Consider the following 22431-nt stretch of genomic DNA (forward strand, 5'->3'; position numbering starts at 1 on the left):
CTCAATTATAGCTCCCACTTGTGGCAGCTTGGTGGCACAATGGATAGAATGCCAGGCCTGGAGTCAGGAAGATGAGTTCAAATCTGGCCACAGACACTAGTTATGTGGCCTTGGGCAAGTCACTTAACACTGCTTGCCTCAGTTTCCTCATCTGTAAAATGAGCTGGAGAAGGAAATGGCAAACCATTCTAGTATCTTTGCCAAGAAAACCCCAAAAAGGGGTTACAAGGAGTCTTGAAACAGCTCAACCACACAGCTCCCACTGATTCTGAGACCTGATTATTAGTTGGATGTTAACTGGCTTTGATGGACCTCTTAATCTCACTGTGTGCCTGAGCATTTCCATCTCATTCACTTAAAATCATGAAAAAAGAAGAACACCAGCATTTAAGTATCATGTATTCACAAACTCATGGTGGCTGCCTGGGGAGACAAGTTAACCAAAACTACTGCCTTTCTTCTCACATATAGACTTACAGCAATTTTTTCTCCTTAAAAACCATCAGAGGAGAAGAGAACAGAAGGTTATTTATTAAACCTTTCATATGCATACTCAGTTCCAGCTCAGCAGCCAATTAAAAGAATTTTCATCACCACAAACTAAGCCTATGGGAAATAGAGAACAACTTCACATGACCTGAAGTGGGCAAGAGGGCATATCCATTACTCCTTTCCCAGAAGCATGTGTACTCACCAAGCTTTGATATGGGTTGGAACTAGAAAAGACAACTGTGAACATGCTCTGAAGACTGGATGTTTACACACTACATTAAGCAAAAACAACATCTATGCTGGCCTATCATCCCAAAGACTAATTCAGAATTTGAAAGAATCAAAGTGTCTCCCTATTGTTTAACTTATTAAATACTAGTGATTGGTGGATATGGTCCTGAGGGAGAGGAGAAAGTGACTCAGGCTCCTTCATTAATTTCCTGATCAAGGAGTTAAAGAGAGAGTCATAAGTACCTGTCTTGAATACAAGGAATCAAATAAGATCAGCATCATAGTTGTCAAGCTAGAAGTGATCTTTCAGGTCATCTAGTCCAGCTGAGGAACCATGATTTCAAGTTAAACATCTGCTAGAATGTAAGCTCCCTGAAAGCAGGGATTATTTAATTCTTTGCATTAGTATTCCCTACTGCATGTCACCATGCCTGGACTATAGTAGAGCTCTAATAGTTGCTGTTAATTAATTGATTTCTATTGTATTACATCATGCCTGCATCTCTTATAAGTCCCCATGACTAGAATTCTCCAAGAAAAAGTTAGATGATTATATGTCAGATGTACTGTAGAGAAAATTACTGTTCAGATACCCATATATGAGTTATACTAACTGACTTCTGAGATCCCTTCTAACTCTGAGATTCTGTGATCCTGATCAGAGTAAACATCCTCATATTTGAAATCAGGAGTTGGGCTGAGAAGAGATCTGGGAATATTGGTCCTTGGTTCAGGGCTCCAGTAGGTCTCCTGCTTCCCATCTCTCGCCTCCTAACCAAAGTGATTTGAATGCAGAAAATGGGTCCCAGCGTATGACTGACTCAGAAAGGGAGAGAATTTATGAGGCTTAGTTTGCAGATTCTGACCGAATCGCTTATGAAGCTATGACTTCTTAAAGTTCTAGCCCATTGAGTCTATAGCTGCCATCCAATGCTATTAAATTTCTACCTTCTTCAGGTCCATAAGACCAATTGTACTGAATCAGAAAGCTGACACTTGCCAAGGGAGAGCTCCCTGCAGGTTCGGTAGAGCAGAGAAAGGAGATGAGGGAGAACACAATTTTTCTTCTGCCTCATTGCAGCACAACACAGCAGAGAAATATTGATTTCCATCCCCCTGGCCCCATCTCCCCTTGCTTCATTAAAAAAAAGGTTTGACTGTAGTCAAATGAAGTCAGAAGTTAAATTAATCCTTGGAGGTATATTCCCCATCTTTCTACTAATGATTCTTCTTTTACTTCTTGGTTCTTTTCTTGTAGGTTATTTTGGACACTGGCCGAGAAGAACTCATCCGATTGTGGAACCCCTGGGGCCGTCAAGAATGGACTGAACGTTGGAGTGATAAGTATGAGATTTTAAAAATATATATCCTTTCTTCTTCCATTGGAGGTAAAACTGTGGTGTTTCAGGGATCCTTTCCTTTTAAAAAGGCATGATGTTTCTCTCTGCCCAAAGATTACCCATTCAAATTTTCTCATCAAGCATGTCCCAAGTCACAACCATCACAGCTTTGCTCTTGTTATAGCTTCATATGTGACAGTGTGAATGTGTCTCACATATGTTCTCTCAGGCTTTTTTCTCACTTTCTATTTACTCTCCCATCTTTTTTCTCTCCTTCCTCCATTTTCACTATTTTCTCTCTTCTCTTCCATCTATCCTCCTTTCTTTTCTCTTTTCTTTCTTTTCTCTCTCCCCTCTATTCTTTTTTTTCCTTTTCTCTCTGTGTGTGTGTGTGTGTGTGTGTGTGTGTCCCTTTCTCTGTTTCTCTTTGGCATGAGAATATTGCCTTGCAGGAAAGGAAATAAAAAGCTCCAATGTCTGAAGGAAGCATACAACAATTCTACAGGAAGTGTTATCAATCTAGAAAAATGTCTGGTGCCTCAGAGGTCCCTGTAGACAGAGATCCATGGAATTTATGACCCAAAACAAAGTGGGTAGTCAGTCCAGTCCTTCCTTTCTAAATTTGGTTAATCTGCTTTTGGACTATATTAAGGAATAGTTTCTAGGATCATTTACATTCCTACTGCACTCCACTCTGATCAGGTGTGAGTATCATGTTCTGTTCTGGGAACCATATTTTAGGAAGAGCTTTGATAAGTATCCAGAGGAGAGTAAAGGATGGTCAAGGTTCTTGAGTTCATGCCACATGAGCATTTAACTGGGAATTTTGGGCATATTACCTAACCTCTCTGGACCTCAGTTTCCTTATCCACAAAATAGTTGGGCTGAATTATCCCTAAAGTCCATTCCTTATCCTGGAGAAGACTGGGGATGGAGAAAGGGAAAGAGACATGATAGCTATCTTTAAATATTTAAGGGCTATCATGAAGAAGAGAAATTAGTCAATTTCTATGAGTGGAAATTCCAAAGGAGCAAATTTAGGCTTGAGGTTGGGGTTGGGGAGAGCCTTCTTAATTTTTAGAGCTATCCAAAAGTAGCATTGGGTTCTTTGGTAGGTGGTCTTCAATCAAAGGCTTGATGGTTCCTTGGGTATGTTGTAAGAGGGCTCTTTTCCACGTGCAGGTTGGATTAGATAGCTTCTGAAGTTCCTTTCTACCTTAAAATTCTGTGATTCTATAACTGAACTGGCATGATGTACATTGGGTTTCTTTTTCCTAAGTTAACAAGTTTTTCTAGGTCAGTCTCATCTCCATCTCCCATTTAAATTGATCTCCTTCACCAGTTGTCTAGCACCAAAACCTCTTGGGAAAGTGTTTCCTTACAGGTCCTTCCTGTAATTGTGGAGTATATATGATGGGATCAGTATTTGTATGTTAGGTTCTGAGGATCCAAAGATGAATATCATGGTCCTTGTCATCAAAAAGCTTATACTTTAGGAGACGATGTCAACATAATTTAAGTTATGAAAGTGCAATAAGTAAGTACATACAACCTGGTAGTTCTAAGGAGGTCACAGCATCATAAAATCTTAGGACCCAGAAGAGAATTAAGCAACCATCTACCCCAATAGATGAGCATTCTCTACAACATCCTGACAAGTGATCATCTAGCCTTTACTCAAATACCATCAGTTTCAAGGAGTCCTCTATCCTATGAGGTTTTCCATTCTGTTTTCCTGCAACTCTGTTAGAAAGTTCTTCCTTGTGTAGAAAGACAAATGGTGAGTCCCCACATGTATGAGGACTCCACATGTGGTGAGGGAGCTATTGTTGTGTGGCTCAGAGGAAGAGAGAGTAAACATCCCTAGCCTCTAACTAGAATAAAAAAAGAGAATAAACATCCCTAACCCTTCTCCAAGCAAGACGTTCATTCCTGCCGGGAGGGAAAGCAGGAGATTGGGGCTGAATGTCACTCTGCTCTCCTCAGAGAGAGGTGGTGCCAGGCTAGAAATATAACTATCTGCTCCCTTAAATACTGTGAGTCTAGGGCAGGGTGGGGAACCCACGCCCTCAAGGCCACATGTGGCCCGCTAGGTCCTCAAGTGCAGCCCTTTGACTGAACTCAAACTTCACAGAACAAATCCTTTATTAATAGAATTTGCTCTGTGAAGTTTGGATTCATCCAAAGGGCTGCACTTGAGGACCTAGAAGACCACATGGGGCCTCAAGCCGCAGGTTCCCCACCCCTGGTCTAGAGCATATGATCAGGTTCCATTTAACTTCTAATTACTTTGTCATTTTTAGGGGAGAGGAGGACCCCAAGCTCTATATTCCAAGGCTTGATGCCTTTCCCACCAAATCACAATGAACATACATAGCGAATAGTAAAGAAATCCATTTATCCAACTAAATAACAAAGCTGAAATCAGAGAAGGTCTACATAGGAGAATATATATCAGACAATACAGAGCAAAGGAGCTCTCCCCAATGGAGTGAAATAAAAACTTAGTCAAGAGAGAGGGTACTGGATCTCATCCAAGGGGAAACTCCCTGAAGTCTCTAGAGTAGCAAGCTGGGAATGGGGACATGGTGGAGACTACCAGCTCTTCTCATGTCTTTTCTAAGTCAATTCCTTCAGTAGCCTGCATAGGGCTGGCCTCATTCATCTTCTTTCTCAAAGCTAGAACCTGACTTGATACTCAAAGAAAACTTGAGGTTTGACCAGTCCCAGAGGTGAACTCTGAGAACAGAAGCTCTCTGTCTCTCATCAACTCTGCCCCACCTCTCACATAGGTCAGGGCCTTCATCTCCCACCAATGAGGAGAGAAACTCATGCCAGTGGGCTTTGAGACAAGAATTACACTTACAATAAACCAAACTCTTTCATGTAAATTCCACTCATTAGTCCTAACTCTGTTCTTTGGAGCTAAGCAGAATAGGTGTAATCTCTCTGTATTACAATGGCCCTGCAACTTCATTTGACTGAGTATATCAAGGAAGGGGTCTTGAAGAAGGTGACACTGCTACCAGACCTACACTCTCACTCTCACATGAGGTGCTATGGGACAAACATGATGGTTACTTCCATTAATTAAAGAACCAAATGAAGTTCAGAAGAAACTATAAGGGAAAATATTTTCCAATCATCCCCAGTGTAGAGCTTGAAGAAATAAATATGTGTGCATGCATGCATGTATCTATCTATCTACACATATATATGCATATATACATATATACACACATTTGTATATGTGTATACATATACATAAGCACATATGTATATGAAGATAGAGGCATATGTATACATATATCTGTGCACATTCATATACACAAATACATACACATATGTATATAAGTATATGCATATATAGGAGTGTATGTATACATGCAATATACATAATATACATATATAGTATATATGCATGTGTATGTATATATAAATATACATACACATGTGTGAATTCTGTATTTTTGTTCTGATTTCTGTATTTGATCCACTTTAGATTCAAATATGCACAGTAGTGATATTACTGTGTCAGTGGGCATATTTCAATTTAATGATTTTCCTAGAGTAGTTCCACATTGTTTTCCAGAACAGTTGGACCAATTCACCACTCCACCAGCTGTACATCAGTGTTCCCATCTTTCAATAGCCCATCCAACGTGTACCAGTTTCAGCATCAGTCGTTTTTTTTTCCAATTTGTAAAGTGAAACCTGAATTGTTTTATTTGCACTTCTTTTATTTATTTGTTTTTTTAGTTATTCACAGCATTCTTTTATTTGGTTTTTGATAATGAATTCTCTTTTGAAAATTGACTATTTGTGTCCTTTGGTTACTTATCTATTTAGGAAGTAATTCTCGGTCTCATGTATTTACCTAAATCCCCCAACATATTTTGGATATCTGCTCTTATCACAATTGAAGCAAAGATTTCCCCCAATCAACACTATCTCTTATTACAGCTTTATGGTATTTTTCTCCATTAGATGGCTTTTGAATTTGTGTAATCAAATCTTTCTTTTTAATTTTTTATAATCATTGCCTTTACCCTTAGTTTAAGAATTTTCCCTCTATTCATGTACCCATATATCCTCATGTTTCCATAGACATATTAGAATATGAAGTTCAGTGGTGCAGTGGATAGAGAGCCAGACCAGGAGTTAGAAAAACCCGAGTTCAAATCCAACCTCAGACAGTTACTGGTTATGTGACCTTGGACAAGTCACTTAACCTCTGTCTACCTCCATTTCCATAACTTTACAATCAGGATAATAATATCCCATGATTCCTGTAAGGATCAAATAAGATAATATGTGTAAAGTACATAGCACATTGCCTGACAAACAGAAGGTGCTATTTAAATAATGGTTATTATTTATTACTGTTTCCCTCTAATTTTTAAAAACGATGTAACATTCAGCACCATAGCCACTTACCCATGTGGACTTCATTTCAGTTCATGATATCAGATGATTGCCAAAGCTTATTTTCTGCCAAGTTTCTCTCTAGTTTTTTCAGTTTTTATTGACTCTGATCCTATGAATTGTGTGCTAGCTCTAATAATTTGTGTCTTTGAGTATATTCTTTGATTGCTTTGGGGTCTTGATTATCTAGTCTGTTCCTATTATCAACTTCTCTATTTTTTAACCAGTGCCAAATTGTTGTGATGATTACTGCTTTAAAACATAATTTGAGACCTGATAATGCTAAATTCTTTTTATTCCTATTTTTCTCCTTGAGATCCTTATTCATTTATTCCTACAGATAAGTGTTATTTTTCTATTTTATCTTGTTCTATAAAGTAAATTTGAGTGATATGTCGCTTTGTGTATTAAATTAGGTATTATTGTAATTTTTATTATACTGGCCTCTTTTAAAAATTTAAGAATTAGGGAGAGGAAAGAGAAGGAGTAAGTAGGCTCAGTAGGGTTTGGGAAAGTGTAATTCTCAGAAGGAATCATTTGTTTGACAAGTAGAGAGGTAGCTTCTACTACCATCTCTGCCTTTACTATATGGCACTAATAATAATAATAACAGCAGCTAATAATTAACATTTATATAGCGCTTTAAGGTTTACAAAGAGCTTTACATATATTATCTCATTTTATCCTCACAACAACCCCAGGAAGTGAGTTCTATTATTTTCCTTATTTTACATATATATGAGGAAACTCAGAGAGATTAAGTGGTCACACAGCTATGTGTCTGAGGCCCACTATGAACTCAGATCTTTCTTACTCCACATCCAGTGCCAACGTAGCTAGGTAAATCTCTACATTCCTCTGGCCCTATCTATTACTGTCATCTGGTCACAGATCTAGAAGTAGAAGGGACCTTAGAGTTCTTTATATCCAACCTTTCTCTCCTTCCATCTTATAGATTAGGCAACTGAGACTCAGGATGGATGGTGAAGTGTCCAGTGTCACAAAGGCAGTGACAGAGCTGGGGACCGAAAGCAGGTTCTTTGACTCCACATCCTGATCAGGGTCCAGAATGAGGAGGCTTTGAATGCCAGGCTAAGCGCTTTGGACTTTATCCTATAGGCAGTAGGAAATGTAGTGATGGTTTATGTAATTATTTTGGTGTATGGGCATGAGAGGAAGTGGAATGTGTTCAAATCAACATATTAGGAACATTAACCTAGCAATGGTGTGGAGGCCCTCTCTGTTGTTAGTGCCCTTTAGAGCATTAGACTTCATAAGCTTTCTGACAAGAAAATATTCGTGTCTTAGCAAGCTGGGTAGATGGTGCAGGAGGTCCTAAGAGCCTTTAGGTTTCTGTTTGAGTTCAGGTTCTATATTTCCTCTCATTTTGGGGAGAAATAAAGGGATGGGCAACGGCTCTAGGTGTTCCAGTCTCAGTCATAATTGACATTGCAGTTGCACCCACTTAGAGGTAAGCTTACTAGAATCAATGCCTTATTGATTTACACTACATTTATTTTCTCCTTACTTGTAGAAAATGCAATTATCACTTAATTATAAAATTTCTATTTTAAAATCAAGCATCTGACTATATCAGTATGTTGCAGAAAAATCAAGAGATGATCATTCCCCCAAGTGCAGAAATGACAGGGCTCCCTCAGACACAGTGGGTGGCCAGCACCAAAGCCAGCCCTACCCTGAGAACGAACTTAATTAGACCCTAGTCTTAGAACTTTGTACATTCTATTCAACTTTTAGCAGAAGACTCATTGGCCATACTAAATTTGAGTAGAGGGAGCAGAACCTATGAGTTTGGAGGGTTTATGCCCTCGCTGCAGATCACTAGGGGGCTAGCACACACAGCTCTGAAGAAAGCGTGGGAAGCACAGAGCCAGGGAACTAGGCTGGCTTCTGTTGCTCCAACTTTCTGAGTGATCAACAGACAAGTCATTTCCATCTCCTTAGTGTCAGTTTCACTGTCTCTAAAATGGGGCCAATGCCCTAAAGTCCTATTTTGAACATTTTAGCATTCTATGACTGTAACCTCTGACCCCTCTGCTCCCATGTAGGTCTGAGGGGACCACAATGTCAATGTCATCAAGCATGGGAAACAGAGCAGAGAAAGAGGTAGTGAAGAGAATTACAGAATCACAGAACTTTAGAGTTAGAATGAACCTCTGCAGCCACATAATCAAATCTACAGCTGAATGGGATTTCTCAATTCACTCCCTAATCCAATTATACACAGCTCTTTTCTTTAAGAGGTTTATTGATGCCTTTTGTTTGATATACTACAATTATTTTCCAATATCCATACCTCCATTGTAATGATAATTCCTCCGGGGGAAGAGGGAAGAAGGAAGAAGGAATAACCAGGACCCACATAGAGAGCTGGGATTTGGAATATTCACTCATCTCTTGGGATAAAGGAATGTTGTGTGGCTCTAGGACGGGGTCCAAGAGTTCAGGAAAAGAAAGGAAAAATTATGAAAGGGGAGGAGAGAGTAAGGCTAGCATTAGGGCACCTGATGGTAGCAGCAGGGTCAACAGCTGAGAATTGTTTTGGAACAGCAGCATCCTTACTCCCCAGCGCCTCAGAGAAAGGTTAAAACTGAAGGGTCATACATAATTCAGCCCTGATCATTTGCGTACAGAGAAAGAAGGGATAAATAGAAGTATGTACAGATTAATTTTACATATACATATATATGTGTGTGTATATATATATCTAATGTGTGTATATATGTGTATATGTGTATATATATATATACACATACACACACACACACACACACACACACACACACACACACACACACATATATATATATATATTTGTATCTAATGGAAGCCATATCTACAGTGGGGGGAAGAAGAGGAAAGAAAAAAAAGATACATATATGATAACTTTGTTGTATATTTGGAGGAAATAGCAAGTTGTACTTGGTAGATTTGTAGTTTCATATATAATCATCTTTTTTATTGTACTGTTATACAAATGCTTGTTTTGTTATATGAATTAAAAATAAAATAGATTATATTAAAAGACTAAAGGGTCAAACAGTAGGATATAAGACTACTTTTTATTGGGGCCAAACTGATGGGAAAAAACATCAGATTATTATGGAAAATATGGAGGAACTGACATTCTTCTCTCTTGCCGCCCCCATTTTAGCTGGGTACTAGTGGCATCTTGATCTGAGATCATTCATTCATTCACTTTTCTGTGGTATGCTAAGAAAATTGATTTCCTTGTGTCCATGGCAGCAATGTATGCAGAACAGCTTCAGGAGTAGAACAGAAGATAGTGAGAGATGATATTTGTAAAGTTCTTAGCATAATGCCTGCCATATAGTAAGTACAATATTTTGTTGTTGTTCAGTCAATTTTCCAGTCATGTCCAACACTCCATGACCCCATTTGGGGTTTTCTTGGCAAAAATATTGCAGTGATTTGCCATTTCCTTCTCCAGCTCATTTTACAGATGAAGAAACTGAGGTAAGCAGGGTTAAGTGACTTGTCCAGGGTCACACAGCTAGTAAGTGTCTGTAGCCAGATTTGAATTCAGGACTTCCTGACTCTAGGTCTGATCCTTTATCCACTGTGCCACTTAGCTGTCTGCAGGTGTGATATAAATGTTTGCTATTGCTGTTGTTATTAAATTTCCCTAGACCATGATTATAATCTTAATCCCCAGATTATGATTAAACTCTCTGTTTCCCCCTCTCTCTCCCTCTCTCCTTCTCCTCTCTCTCTCTCTCTCTCTCTCTCTCTCTCTCTCTCTCTCTCTCTCCCCCTCACAGTTCCCCAGAATGGCAGAGAGTCCAAGAATCAGAGAGGACCAGGCTTTATAAGAAGAAAGAAGATGGAGAGTTTTGGTATTTTTCTTTTATTCAAGTACTTTTTGAAAATTTAGCTTAAGTTGAAACCCTCTTCCTCTATCCCTGAGCATAGGTAAAGGGTCAATGATGAGCTTTGCTAGTTGTGTATTTTGTGCCAGCCCCTGTGGGGCCTGGAAGCAACATGTACTGTCAAGTTTCAATATCTCTCAAGGCAGTTCAGAAGCAGGCTAACAGCCAAATTGGGCACATGCCCAGTGTCCACAGTTAGCTTGGCAATCTATTTATGACATTCAAAAACAATCAATTAAAATTGGGCTGCATGAAAGATACTGTTCTGGACACTGAGGAATCAGTGTTGAAAAATAACATATTCCCAGACCACAATCTTAATGTGTGCTTTGCAATTATAAAATTTAATATATAATAAAGTTTCATATGTAATAATCTTTTTATCATACTCTGTCATGGAAGCGCTTATTTTATTCCATAATTTAAAAATAAAATAAATTAAAAAAAATAAATTATAAAATTTAAAAATTATCATAACAAAAACTCATATAGTATCTGTGGAATTCAGGACCCCAATAGCCTAAGGCAACTATAGAAAAATTAATATTTCCTTGCCAAATAGGATGAAGAAAATTGATAGACATCAAAGTACATGATAAATGGGTCAAAAACTTACAGAATTACTTTTGAAATAAGCAGACATCACTTCATCAAGCAATAGTAAAGGTAGATGAATGTTCTACAACATTAGATTTGTCAAATATAACCAAAAATAGTTTTACCTCCATTTGGGTGTAGGGGACTGCTAAGATGCTAAAGAAGAATCAAAAGGCCCTCCATGGGCAGCATCCACATGAATTCAGCTAATAAGGAGCTGACAAATTAAATTGAAACAAATAGCTGAGCCAACAAAGAGTCATAAAGGGAGGTTCTTTGGGGGAGGGGATATTAGCAAAAATAAAAGAATCCAAATAGTAGTAATTTAGAGCTGAAAAGGACATAATTCAACTCCCTCATTTTGCCAATATGGAAACCTTAAAGTATTATACAAATGCTAGCAATTGCCAGTCTACAGATGAAGAAACTGAGGCAAACAGAGGTTAAATGACTTACCCAGGGTCACACTGTCGGTAAGTATCTCAGGAGGGATTTCAGTCCTGGTCTTCCTACTATCCTGCATTAATAACATTTTAAAAAAAAGTAACATTGTATCTTGCACAGTTCTACTTGTGAAAAAAGTTTTCCTTTTTACTTCCTCCCTGGAATACAAGTCCTTCCTGGAATTACACAGAACAAATCCTGCTTTCACTTGCCAGCCCTCTAATATTCAGAGATTTCTATCTTTACTCGAAGACTTCATCAGGATTAAATATTCTTTTTTCCTCCAACTTTTCCTCCCATCATCACATGATTTCAAGAGCTTCTCAGGGAGCTGGCTGACTTCCTCCCTGACACACTCCAATTTATGAATGTCCCTAGACAATTTGATTTTCAGTACTTAACAAATGATGACAGTCATCAGCAGTTGTCTGTCCTGCTGAGTCTCCTGATGGCCCCCAGGGGTTCAACTGCTCACACTGAGCCATAACACGTAGAAGTACACCTCTTTCTGGTGTACCAGAACCAAGAAGACTGCTTCCCTCTGATTACATTCCACTGGGGGATTTGTTGGGGGGGGCAGCAATAATAACAAGAGCTGATGTTTATATAGCTTTTCAAGGTCTGCAGAGATAGCTCGTTTAATCTTCACAACAACATTGTAAGACAGGGGCTATTATCATACCTGTTTGCAGATTAGGAACCTGAATATGAGAGAAGTTAATTGCCTAACTTGTGTTCACAATAAATCTGTGGGGTCAGTGCTAATTATTAAGCCCATTTTACAGAGCAGAAAACTGGGTTAAGTGAGAGAAGTTAAGTACCTCACTCAAGGTTCACAAGGTAAATAAGTGTCCACCCCAGGATTTGAATGTCTGCTCTTTCTGATTCCAAGTCCATTATTCAACGGTTTCTGTATTTCAAGCCACCAGGTACATACTCACACCTAGGAGACAAAGTCAGCCTAAGAGAATAGTAGATTACTTACAGTGGCTATGGAAAATATCTGCATTCCATTTCCAGACCCCTAGAGTGATTTTATTGGTCACACAAGGATAGCTAAGCCACGAACATCCTGACCGTTGCCAAACCAGGTCTCTTTAGCGGGGGACTCTTTCAGGGACTCTTCCCAGCTTTATGGTCATTTCCAGTACAGATACTCTGGGCTCCATTGTTATTTTCAAGTGGAAAATTACTTACCCGAGCAGACACAGCCAGTATATCAGATATCAGTCATATGCTTATTTTACCACACACATTTGTTTTTCACAGGATGTCCCTTCAAGATTTCCAGAAGTTATTTACCAGCATGTTTATTTGTTATCAATATCCAATGGTAATGAACGATAGAGAATTGGACAATGGAACATGGTTCCAAATTCCATATGAAGTCAAAAAGATCCAAGGAAATATTGTGCAAGATAGTAGCTCTGGTAAGTATTTGACTAGACTGAGAGTAGGGAGGGTTAGAGGCTATCTGCAAATTGACTATTTATTGACTTCAAGAAGAATGACTAGAAATTAAATAAAAAGATCTGTGCTGGCATGAAAAGTTGTACAATAGCTACTATGAACAAAAAAAGATGGTGGTTATATATACATAAGTTTTATTCAGATATGGTCTGGTTGGATGATGCTCTGTCAAAACATGTTTCCCCCTTTACTTTGGCATCTGGATCCTCCAAATTTTAGCTAATAATTATAATAACCAGTATGTAGATATTGCCTGCTATGTGCCAGGCACTATACTAAGCTCTTTATAAATATTTTCATCACAACAACACTGGAAGGTAGATGCTATTATCCCCATTTTACCATCAAGGAAACTGAGGCAAACAGGTTAAATGACTTGTCTATGCTCACATAGCTAGTGAATATCTGAGGCCACATTTGAACTCAAGTCTCCTTGACTTCAAGCCTAGTGCTCCATCCACTATGCCACCTAGTTCTAGGAATCCTGTCATCTGAAAATCCAAGGACCAACTATCATAATATGGCAGAATATGACAGTCATATAGTTTACTGGAACCTGACTGGTGAACTAGAATGCCAACCAATTACACAAGAGAACAAAAGTTACACCCATCTCAATATGGAACGGCCATAGAAGGCAACATGAGGGAAAGCTCTCCTGAGTATATTCTGTCCCGGTATTGCCTTGGTACCTCATTCTTAGGGTCCGAATAGTAACACAGACTTCCAGATTCCTATTACAGATGACAGATTTACAGGCAGAAGGCATCTCTGAGGCCATCTAACCCAACCCCTTCTTTTTGCAGGTTAGGAAATCAAGACCAAGAGAGGTTTGTGATTTGCCCAGGGACACACCGGTGGCAAGGGACAGGGCTAGAATTTGGATCAAGATCTTCTGATCCCAAATCCATCAATGTTTATGTTGTATAATGTTGCCTTTCCAGTTAGTATATCTCTTTTCTGCTGAAAATACATCTTTATCTTATTCCCACTATTCTCGGCATTTACATTAGTATTCACTGAATTTATGCCCATTTCAATTTTTTGGTGAATACTTTTGAGTAAAATGTTAATGCCAGCCACAAGTACAACACCTATTTCCCATTGTCTCTATCAGGGTAGCTTGCTGTTTCAGGTTCATTACTCACCAGATTCTGAATGTTTCCTGCCTATATGCCTACACACACACACACACGCGTGCGTGCAAACATACATGAACATAGTAGACAGAGTGATTAATCTAAAGCAGTATATACTCCTGCTGCAATGAGCTCATTGGTCCAGTGAGCAGGAGTTGGGGTAGTAAGGTCAAGGACTGACTATGTACTGTTCTCTTTTGTCTAGATGCCCTCGGGAATACGCTTCAGTACTTTTTCTCTGTGACAGAGCCCATGGAAAGTATTAACGTGGTAGTCTCCATCAACATCCAGCCTGACCAGAGTAGAAAGATGATGCTACTTTTTAAAGTATACAAGGTATAGATGGGGTTATATTTTTGGCTCATATTTTCCAAGCATTTCACTGTCCCGTTGAGTAGTCACGAAAACAAATGTAACTTCGCAGGCCAAATCCTAGGCCTCTCATTTTCCTTTCTGAACATTTTCTGAATTCCTGAACAAATAATTATAGAATTATAGAATGTTAGAGCTGGGAGAGACATTAGAGATGATATAGAATGAAATGGAAAAGCATTCACTGTGGATGATATACCTAACATTGTGCTAAGCACTGGGGATACAAATAGGAAATAGAGACAGTCCTTGCTTTCAAAAAGCTCAAATTCTAATGGGAGAGATGAATCGTAGAGGAGAACTTATGTTTAGTTCATGGCAGATGGAAAGACCAGATAGTAATTAGGTTCTGGTCCTAATGAGGTTCTCTGCGTACTGGATAGCAGACACCCCAAAGAAAACACAGAAGACCCAGAGAATTGAATAAGTCCATAAATAGATGCCATGTGGGCAATCTCCCTCCAGAAAGTGCACTGCTCAGGAATTCTGCTTCTTTCTCCAGGAGGTCATATCCCTTACACCCTTGTTTTCACAAATAAGAAAACCAAAAAATGGTTATCATTTCATCCTTGAGTCTTCTTTCTTCCAAGGTAAATATCCCTAGTCCAAAGGATTTGGATTGTAATTGTAAAGCTAGTAGGAGTCACCTAGTCCATCCTCCACTCCTCTCATTTTACAGATGTGAATACTGAGCCCCAGAGAAGAACAATGACTTATCTAAGAGAATCATGGTCCCAAGTTCCCTTATCACTCTCACCATACCTCACTTTTCAGTTAATGAATGTCCATCCTAAACTGTAGTGTCCAGAACTGAACACAATACTCTTAATGTGTTCTGACCAAGGAAGAGTACAACAGAAACAAGGGTCTTCCTCATTGATGACATGATGCCTCTCAATGCCATAAAAGATTACCTCAGCTTTTTTTTCCCACCTTGTCATATTGTTGACATACATTGAACCTGTAATCTGCTTGAATACCCATTTCCTTTTTACGTGGTTAGCCATGACTCTCCATGTTGTGCATGTGAAGGTGACTTTTCAAATCCAATTAAGAGCCACGTTACATAAATCCACCTATCTTACCCAGTTTTTCCCTCCAGGATACAAAAAAGGTCCCAGCTTCTCTGGTCATCTAAATATCTCAGTATGCTATTCATGTCTTCACTCTGTCCCTCAAAGTAGCCTTGTGTTTGAACACATGTGTGGCACAGTGCCAGAATCAAGAAGACTCATATTCATGAGGTTAAATGCAGCCTCAGACACTTACTTGCTGTGTGACCCTGGACAAGTCACTTAACCCTGGACAAATCACTTAACCCTGTTTGAATGAGTTTCCTCATCTATAAAATAAGCTAGAGAAGGAAATGGCAAGCTACTCCAGTATATTTGCAAAAAAACAAAACCAAAAAAAAAACCATCCCAAATGGGGTCATGGAGAGTAAGACATGACTGAAATGACTCAACAACAACAGAAGTTCAACATCTTACCCATATTTCATGCATTTGTATTTTCAACACCTAAGGCTATAGGTTTTATTACTAATTCTCTTCTTAGCTATTACCTTCTATAAATTCACAGGAGTATAGATTTCACTGTGAGCTCTTGTGGACAGGGACCGTCTTTTGCCTCTTTTAGTATCCCCAGTACTAAGCATAGTGCCTGGCAAATTTTAAGTGCTTAAAAATTTTTATTGATTGATTGACTGATATATAGATAGAACCTCCAAAGTCATCTTGTCCAATTCCTACTTTTAATGCATTGATCTTTTCTACTAGTATTCTTTCTGCATTATGCCTTTTACTCCTCTCTAGCTTGACATACATATTTGAGGAAAAATTTCTCCCTCCTTCTTCCTATTCAGTTTGTAGCCCTCTTGATCTGGCTCCAGACAAATATATTTTGCCAATCTAAGATAACTCAGCTTTCATACTTTCTTTACTCTTGAATCTCACCACCATTTGGCTATATTTCTGTCCTTGCCATTTGCTATAGTATATCTTCAAGTCTTAGGTGTTGTTATCATCCCCACTTTACATCGAGGAAACTGAAGCAGTCAGTAGCTGAGTGACTTGCCCAGGGCCACACAGCTAGTAAGTGGCTGGATTTCAACTCATCTTCATGATTTCATGCCCAGACCTCTATCCACTCCACTACCCAGCTGCCTAGGTGATAGCTTGAGAGGATGATAAGATCAAGTGAATGTTTGGGGATTTTTTTAAAGGATGAGGGACTTTTGAGTATGTTTATAGACAGTAGAGAAATGGAGAGGGGTTATAGATTAGACAGAGATTAAGGATACCTGAGAGGGCAAACTTGTGGAGGAGCCAATAGTAAATGGGATCAAGAACCCAGGAGTAAGGCTGGTATTGGGGAAAAGGTTGACCTCTTCGTCAGAGACTAGAAAAAAGGAGAGAATAGGGAAAAGGTTCAAGGCATTTTGAGGTAGAGAAAAAAAGACGGAAAGAAGTTCATACCAGATAGCCTCTATTTTCTAAGTAAAGTATGAGACAAGGTCCTATACTGAGAAGGAGGATGGGTATTAAAGACTTGAGGAGAAAAGGGAAGGTTTGGACAAGTACCAAATGGACAAGTACACAAAGAATAGAGTCGATGACTCCCATCTCATGCACACCATGTGAGTAATTAAGCAGCCTGAATGCTTTCTGAGTGGCTCTGGTCAAAGGAAGGGGTGAAGGGACAAGGCGCTTCCAGTAATAACGGGTCTTCCTACTGACTCACTGGCTTTCCCAGACCAGCTCTGGGAATGCAGAGAGGAATTGGGAAGAGAGAAGGGGGAAGAAAGGGAGGAAGGGTATTCCCAGTGATGGTGCATGACTGAGTCACAGGGACAAGTGGTAGGATATGAGATCGTTGTTGAAGAAATGAATTTCAGTTATCTATCAGAGAGCTAGAACAGTTGTACAGTTATGTAGAATGGCAAGGCCAAAGGTTATAATTATCCATGTGTGTGACTGAGGTGGAATGAAGATACAAGTCATGGGAACTGAAATAGCTGATGAACTGGGCAGCCAGGGTGTTTTAGAGGACATACAAAGTCACTAAACATAAGGATGCAGGTTAGAGCAGAGAGTGAGACTGTAAATAAGGTGCTGAATTCCTTGAGAATAGGAGGGAGAATGGCCCACCCATGTATATATGTACACACTCAAAGAGCTTAGGAAAGCATGAACACCACACAGGTAATCAGAAGCCCTGATTTCAAATCCTGGCCTCGGCTACTTATTTCCCAATGTGACCATGGTCAAGTCAAATGACTTAGGTTAACCAAGTGCTTGAAAAATGTATTTAAATTTTAGGGAATGCTGTTTCTTAAGATTTGTAATAGGCTTTGGAGGGTGAGGAGGAACTAGTTCACAGTTTTTCATAAAAAATGAGGAGGTTAGATGAGATTATCTGTAAGGTCCTTTCCAGCTCCATGTTGTATAATCCTATAACCTTCTGCCATTTCAGTGCTCAAAACAAAGGGTCTATATGATTGACTGGTTGGGAAGTCGGGAAAAAAATGAAAGAACCTAGGGACTCTGATCTCTTTGTGAATGGTACAAAAGAAAAAAAAGAACCTACACTGAAACTAAAACCTGCCTTTTTCCTTCTCTCCTTTAGGTTGAACACCAGGTATGACCTCTCAGTTTTTCTGTGTGGACAGAGTTAGATCTACTGTGTGGTATGGGATCACCAATCTTATGTTTGGTCTGGTAGCTTGGCTTAGCTTTCTCTGTTAGTTACTGACTAGTTACATATTCTATCTCTTCTCACATTGGTGTCTACAAAGCAGAGGTTCTTAACTTGTCCATGAACTTATTTTAGAAATATTTTAATAACTTTATTTTAATATTTCCTTTTTAAGTCTATAAATTTTATTTTATGCATTAAAAAAACATTTTTTCCTCAGAAGAGGTCCATAGACTTCACCAGACTGTCAAAGTGGTTCATGACTCCCAAAAGGCTAATAATTCCTTCCATAACACATCTCATCCTATATCAGAATTAACAAGTCCTACCTCAGGTTGCCCTGGCTTGGATATGGCTGAACCAGTTGTTCTGGAGAACTTTCAATGGCTTGTCCCCACCTACATCTTTGATCTTTCCAGTTAATTTCAACAATCAGAATTGGAATCTTGGACTATTAATAGAAGGGGGTGTGAGTTCCCCTGAGCATAAGTTGGCTTCTAAATGTTGTTGTCCTGTTTTGGTGGGGGATAGAGGAGGCTACAATTGATACAGCAAATTGATTTTGTTTTTAGGTTTTGTGTGATCTCAAATCACTGGTGGGAAGCAAATAGGAGGTCATGAAATGTAGATTGGTGTGTGTTAAGACCAGTGTAAACAGTAGGCTTATTTTAGATCCTTTGTCTGATGACTTCATTAAGTCCAATTAGTGTAGAAGAAGCATATTCCTTTGCCATTCCTTCTCCTACCAGTCAAGATTCATCATGATTTAGTTAGTAGTAGTCATCATTATTAAATATATAATACTTTATTGATTTAATAACCATTCAATATTATTATTAATAATGATGGCAACAACAATAATAACAAATGGCTTGTATTTATAAAGCACTTTCTCTTCAAGAAGCCTCTGAGTTAGGAAGTATAAGTATTATTAGTCCTGAACTTTAGGTGAAGAAACTGAGTCACAAGCAGATGAAGTGACATGGCCATAGGTAGATGACAAACACAATAGGTGGGGGAATCTCTATACCCATGCTTAGTCCAAACCTAATTGACTCTATTCTAGTGCCAGCATATTTGCTTTTCTATGGACCACTATGGATCACTACGGTTCGTTGTGCTGGTCCAAGCCCAGGGAATGTTGTGATATCTATAGCCTTTGACTCACCTCCTGATATTCTTAGAGGGAGCTTGTTGGCACCATGGAGAAAGCACTGGACTTGGAGTCTGGAAGACCAAATCAAATCCAGCTTCAGACACTTATCAGCTGTGTGACCCTATGCAAACCACTTAACCTCTGTCTGCCTCAGTCTCATCTGTAAAATGGGGATAATAATAGTACCTACTTCCCAGTGTTGTTGTGAGGATAAAATGAAATATTTATAAAAAGCTCTTTGTAAACCTCAAAGTGCTGCATGAATGCTAGTGCTGCATAAATGCATAAATGTTAAGTGACTCACCCAAGGCCGTACAGATAGTAAGTGGTGGAGATACATTTGGACCCAGGTCCTCTGACTTAGAGCCAATGCTTTGTCCACTATTACCAGGCCAGATTTTAGATCTTGAGAACACCTGAACTCAGACCAACCCCTTTATTGTGAAGAAGAATGGACAGAACACAAGGCTTAGAGTTAGGAGCCAGGGATTGAATACTCATTCTGGCATTCTGACTGGTTCTGATGTTTATTAGCTATAGAATGGTGGAAAAGTCACTTAGTTCTCTTAGCCTCAGTTTCTTTACCTGGAAAATAGGGTATAATAGAACTTGCACTATCTCACAAAGGTGTTGTGAGGAAGATGTTTTGCAAACTTGAAAGCCTTATATCTATGTGTTATGGTTATATGTTATTAGGTCATGTAGAATGATAACCAGGGAGGGCTAAAATTTATAATTCACTCAGGATCACAGAGCTAGCTCTGTGAAGAACGTGCAGCTGGGTGGCTAAGTAGATAGCATGCTGGGCCTGGAGTCAGGGAGACTCATTTCATGAGTTCAAATCTGGCCACAGACACTTACTAGCTGTGTGAGCCTAAGTTCCCTGTTTGCCTCAGTTCCTTATCTGTAAAATGAGCCGGAGAAGGAAATGGCAAACCATTCCAAGATCTTTACCAAGAAAACCCCAAAATGGGGTAATGAGGAGTCAGACACAACTGAACAATACATAACAAGACCAAATGATTCCAGGTCCACTGTCTGGAACTTTTGTTTCTAAAAAGGGTGTGTGTGTGTGTGTGTGTGTGTGTGTGTGTGTGTTAAAGGAACTAAGGTTGCATGATCACAACCCTTTTTTCCTTAGTTTGCACACCTACCTTCAAACTCACACCCCATGAGGGGGGAAAAAAAATAATCTGTATTTTTCCTTTTGCAAACACAATGTTGCCGTCTAGTGGACAATATACACCTATGCGTTCCTAGGATTACAAGAAAATAGATTTAGAGCTTGGAAGGAACTTGAAAGGTCATCTCTCATTTTACAGATGAGAAGTTTGAGGCCTAGAGAGTACAAATAGCTTGCCCAAGGTCATACAGGGAGTAAGTGGTAGAGGTGTTCTTACCTCCAGCATTTTCCCCAACGTACCTAATTAGAGTCTGTTGCTATGTCCACAGGTACACTTGAAATACAAGTATAGGCAGCATGAAGTCTGCTGGTGGCCTGCACATCAAACTTAATCCCAGGACTTCCAAATACTGCATTGAATGAGGCTGCTGTTTGCCATTTCTCATTAAAGAATTCCAGGGAGTTTCCTTTATACTCTGACAGTCAAGGGTCACTGTACTAGGAGGACCTTGTGCATAGGGTAAAGCTAAGTCTGACTTGTCTATCAGTCAAAAGCTCTGTGTGACTTTTGCTCCTTCTTGCCTTGGGGTTGCCCTCCTCCTCTCATAAGGTCCCTTGGTTCCACAAGATTAGGCCAGTATAAGTGGAAGTTCTGATTGGCTCTACCAAAATGACAAAGCTTCACATGTAGGTCCAGGGATGTCTCTTGTCCTAAAACTAACTTAACTTGAGAAAATCATATCGTTAGAATGACTGCAGGATGATATATTTTATACCCATAATAACTCTGCAAGACTATTTGTTAGGAGACAGAGGAGTTGTCATCCACTTTGAGAGAGCCCCTGTTTGCAGTGATGAAATTATAATACTTAAAGAACTGAAGTAAGAGGTAGCAAGGTTTTGTGCAAGGATTTTTAACTTTTTGTCGTGGACCCATTTGGTAGTCTGATGAAACCTATGGATTCTTCAGAATAGCAGTCAATAAAAATTTATTAAGCATCTCCTGTGTTCCAGGCACTGTGCTAAATGCCCATGTTTTTATATGTACAAAGTAACAGGAAAAAAAGGAAACCAATTATTTTAAAATAAACATGTAACATTTTTTCGTCCAATGTCCCAGACCTTCTAAAATCCATGCACAGACCCTATTTAAGAACATTTGGCTTACGGGTGCCATGGTAAATATCTATAATCCCTGCTACCAGTGAAACTGAAGCTAGTAGATTGCTTGACCTCGGGAGTTCTGAGCTTCAGTGGGCTCAGGCAAGTAGTTTCCATACTGTCTAACATCAGTATGGTGAACTCCCCATAGAGAGAACCATCAGGCTGGACAAAGCAGCCCAGGTCAGTAACAGAGCAAGTCCTGTACTGATCAGTAGTATGATTGGTTCCGTGAGCGGCCACTGTACTGCCAACCTAGGTAAAATATGGAGACTCTACAAATAAACAAATGAACAAAAGACCCTGGTTTGTTTAGTAGAGATTGTGATTATAGAACTGGAAAACACATTAGAGTCCAATCAGTCCCTCCATCCCCATCATTTTACAGATGAGGAAATAGAGGGTTAGAAAAGCTAATTAACTTGCATGTGTTCAACATAAGTAATATAAATCAGAGATTAGATTTCAACCCAGGTCTTCTGATTCTAGAACCAGCATACCATAAGCCAGACTGGGAGAAACTGAGTTCATGTCCCATCTCTGATACATGCTGGATTTGGGAAAGGTCATTTAACTTCTCACTGGCCTGGGCAACTTTCTAAGAATAGGTTGTAGATCCATTGTTGATCTGCAATAGTAGAGGGACTTTCCTCAGCAGAGAGTTCATCACAGTGATGAAATCACAAGACAGAAACAAAAATAATTATTATAATTAAAAGGAGGGCCCAACCCAACCTTGTGAAGACTGGTGTTGACTGAATGCTTGAAACCCTAGGATGAGGTCTACCATAAAACTCATTAAATGTACTCTCCTTCCCAAAAGCTGACATTTTTTTTCTGTTGTCTTATTCATCATTAAAGCAGTTGACTGACA

At 39.2% G+C, this 22431-nt stretch overlaps 1 protein-coding gene across 1 annotated transcript in view; it reads left to right on the forward strand.

Moving 5' to 3' along the window:
* The window catches only part of CAPN13 (calpain 13), a 110355-nt gene that overhangs the window by 60897 nt on the left and 27027 nt on the right, over window positions 1–22431 (forward strand). The window contains exons 9-12 of the mRNA XM_027850363.1: window positions 1982–2067; window positions 10292–10366; window positions 12710–12870; window positions 14255–14385. Of these exons, the coding sequence (XP_027706164.1) occupies window positions 1982–2067; window positions 10292–10366; window positions 12710–12870; window positions 14255–14385 (453 nt within the window). The remainder of the gene's footprint in view (window positions 1–1981; window positions 2068–10291; window positions 10367–12709; window positions 12871–14254; window positions 14386–22431) is intronic.

Source organism: Vombatus ursinus, unplaced genomic scaffold, assembly GCF_900497805.2.
Source record: "Vombatus ursinus unplaced genomic scaffold, bare-nosed wombat genome assembly UNPS02009062.1, whole genome shotgun sequence".
NCBI lineage: Eukaryota > Metazoa > Chordata > Mammalia > Diprotodontia > Vombatidae > Vombatus > Vombatus ursinus.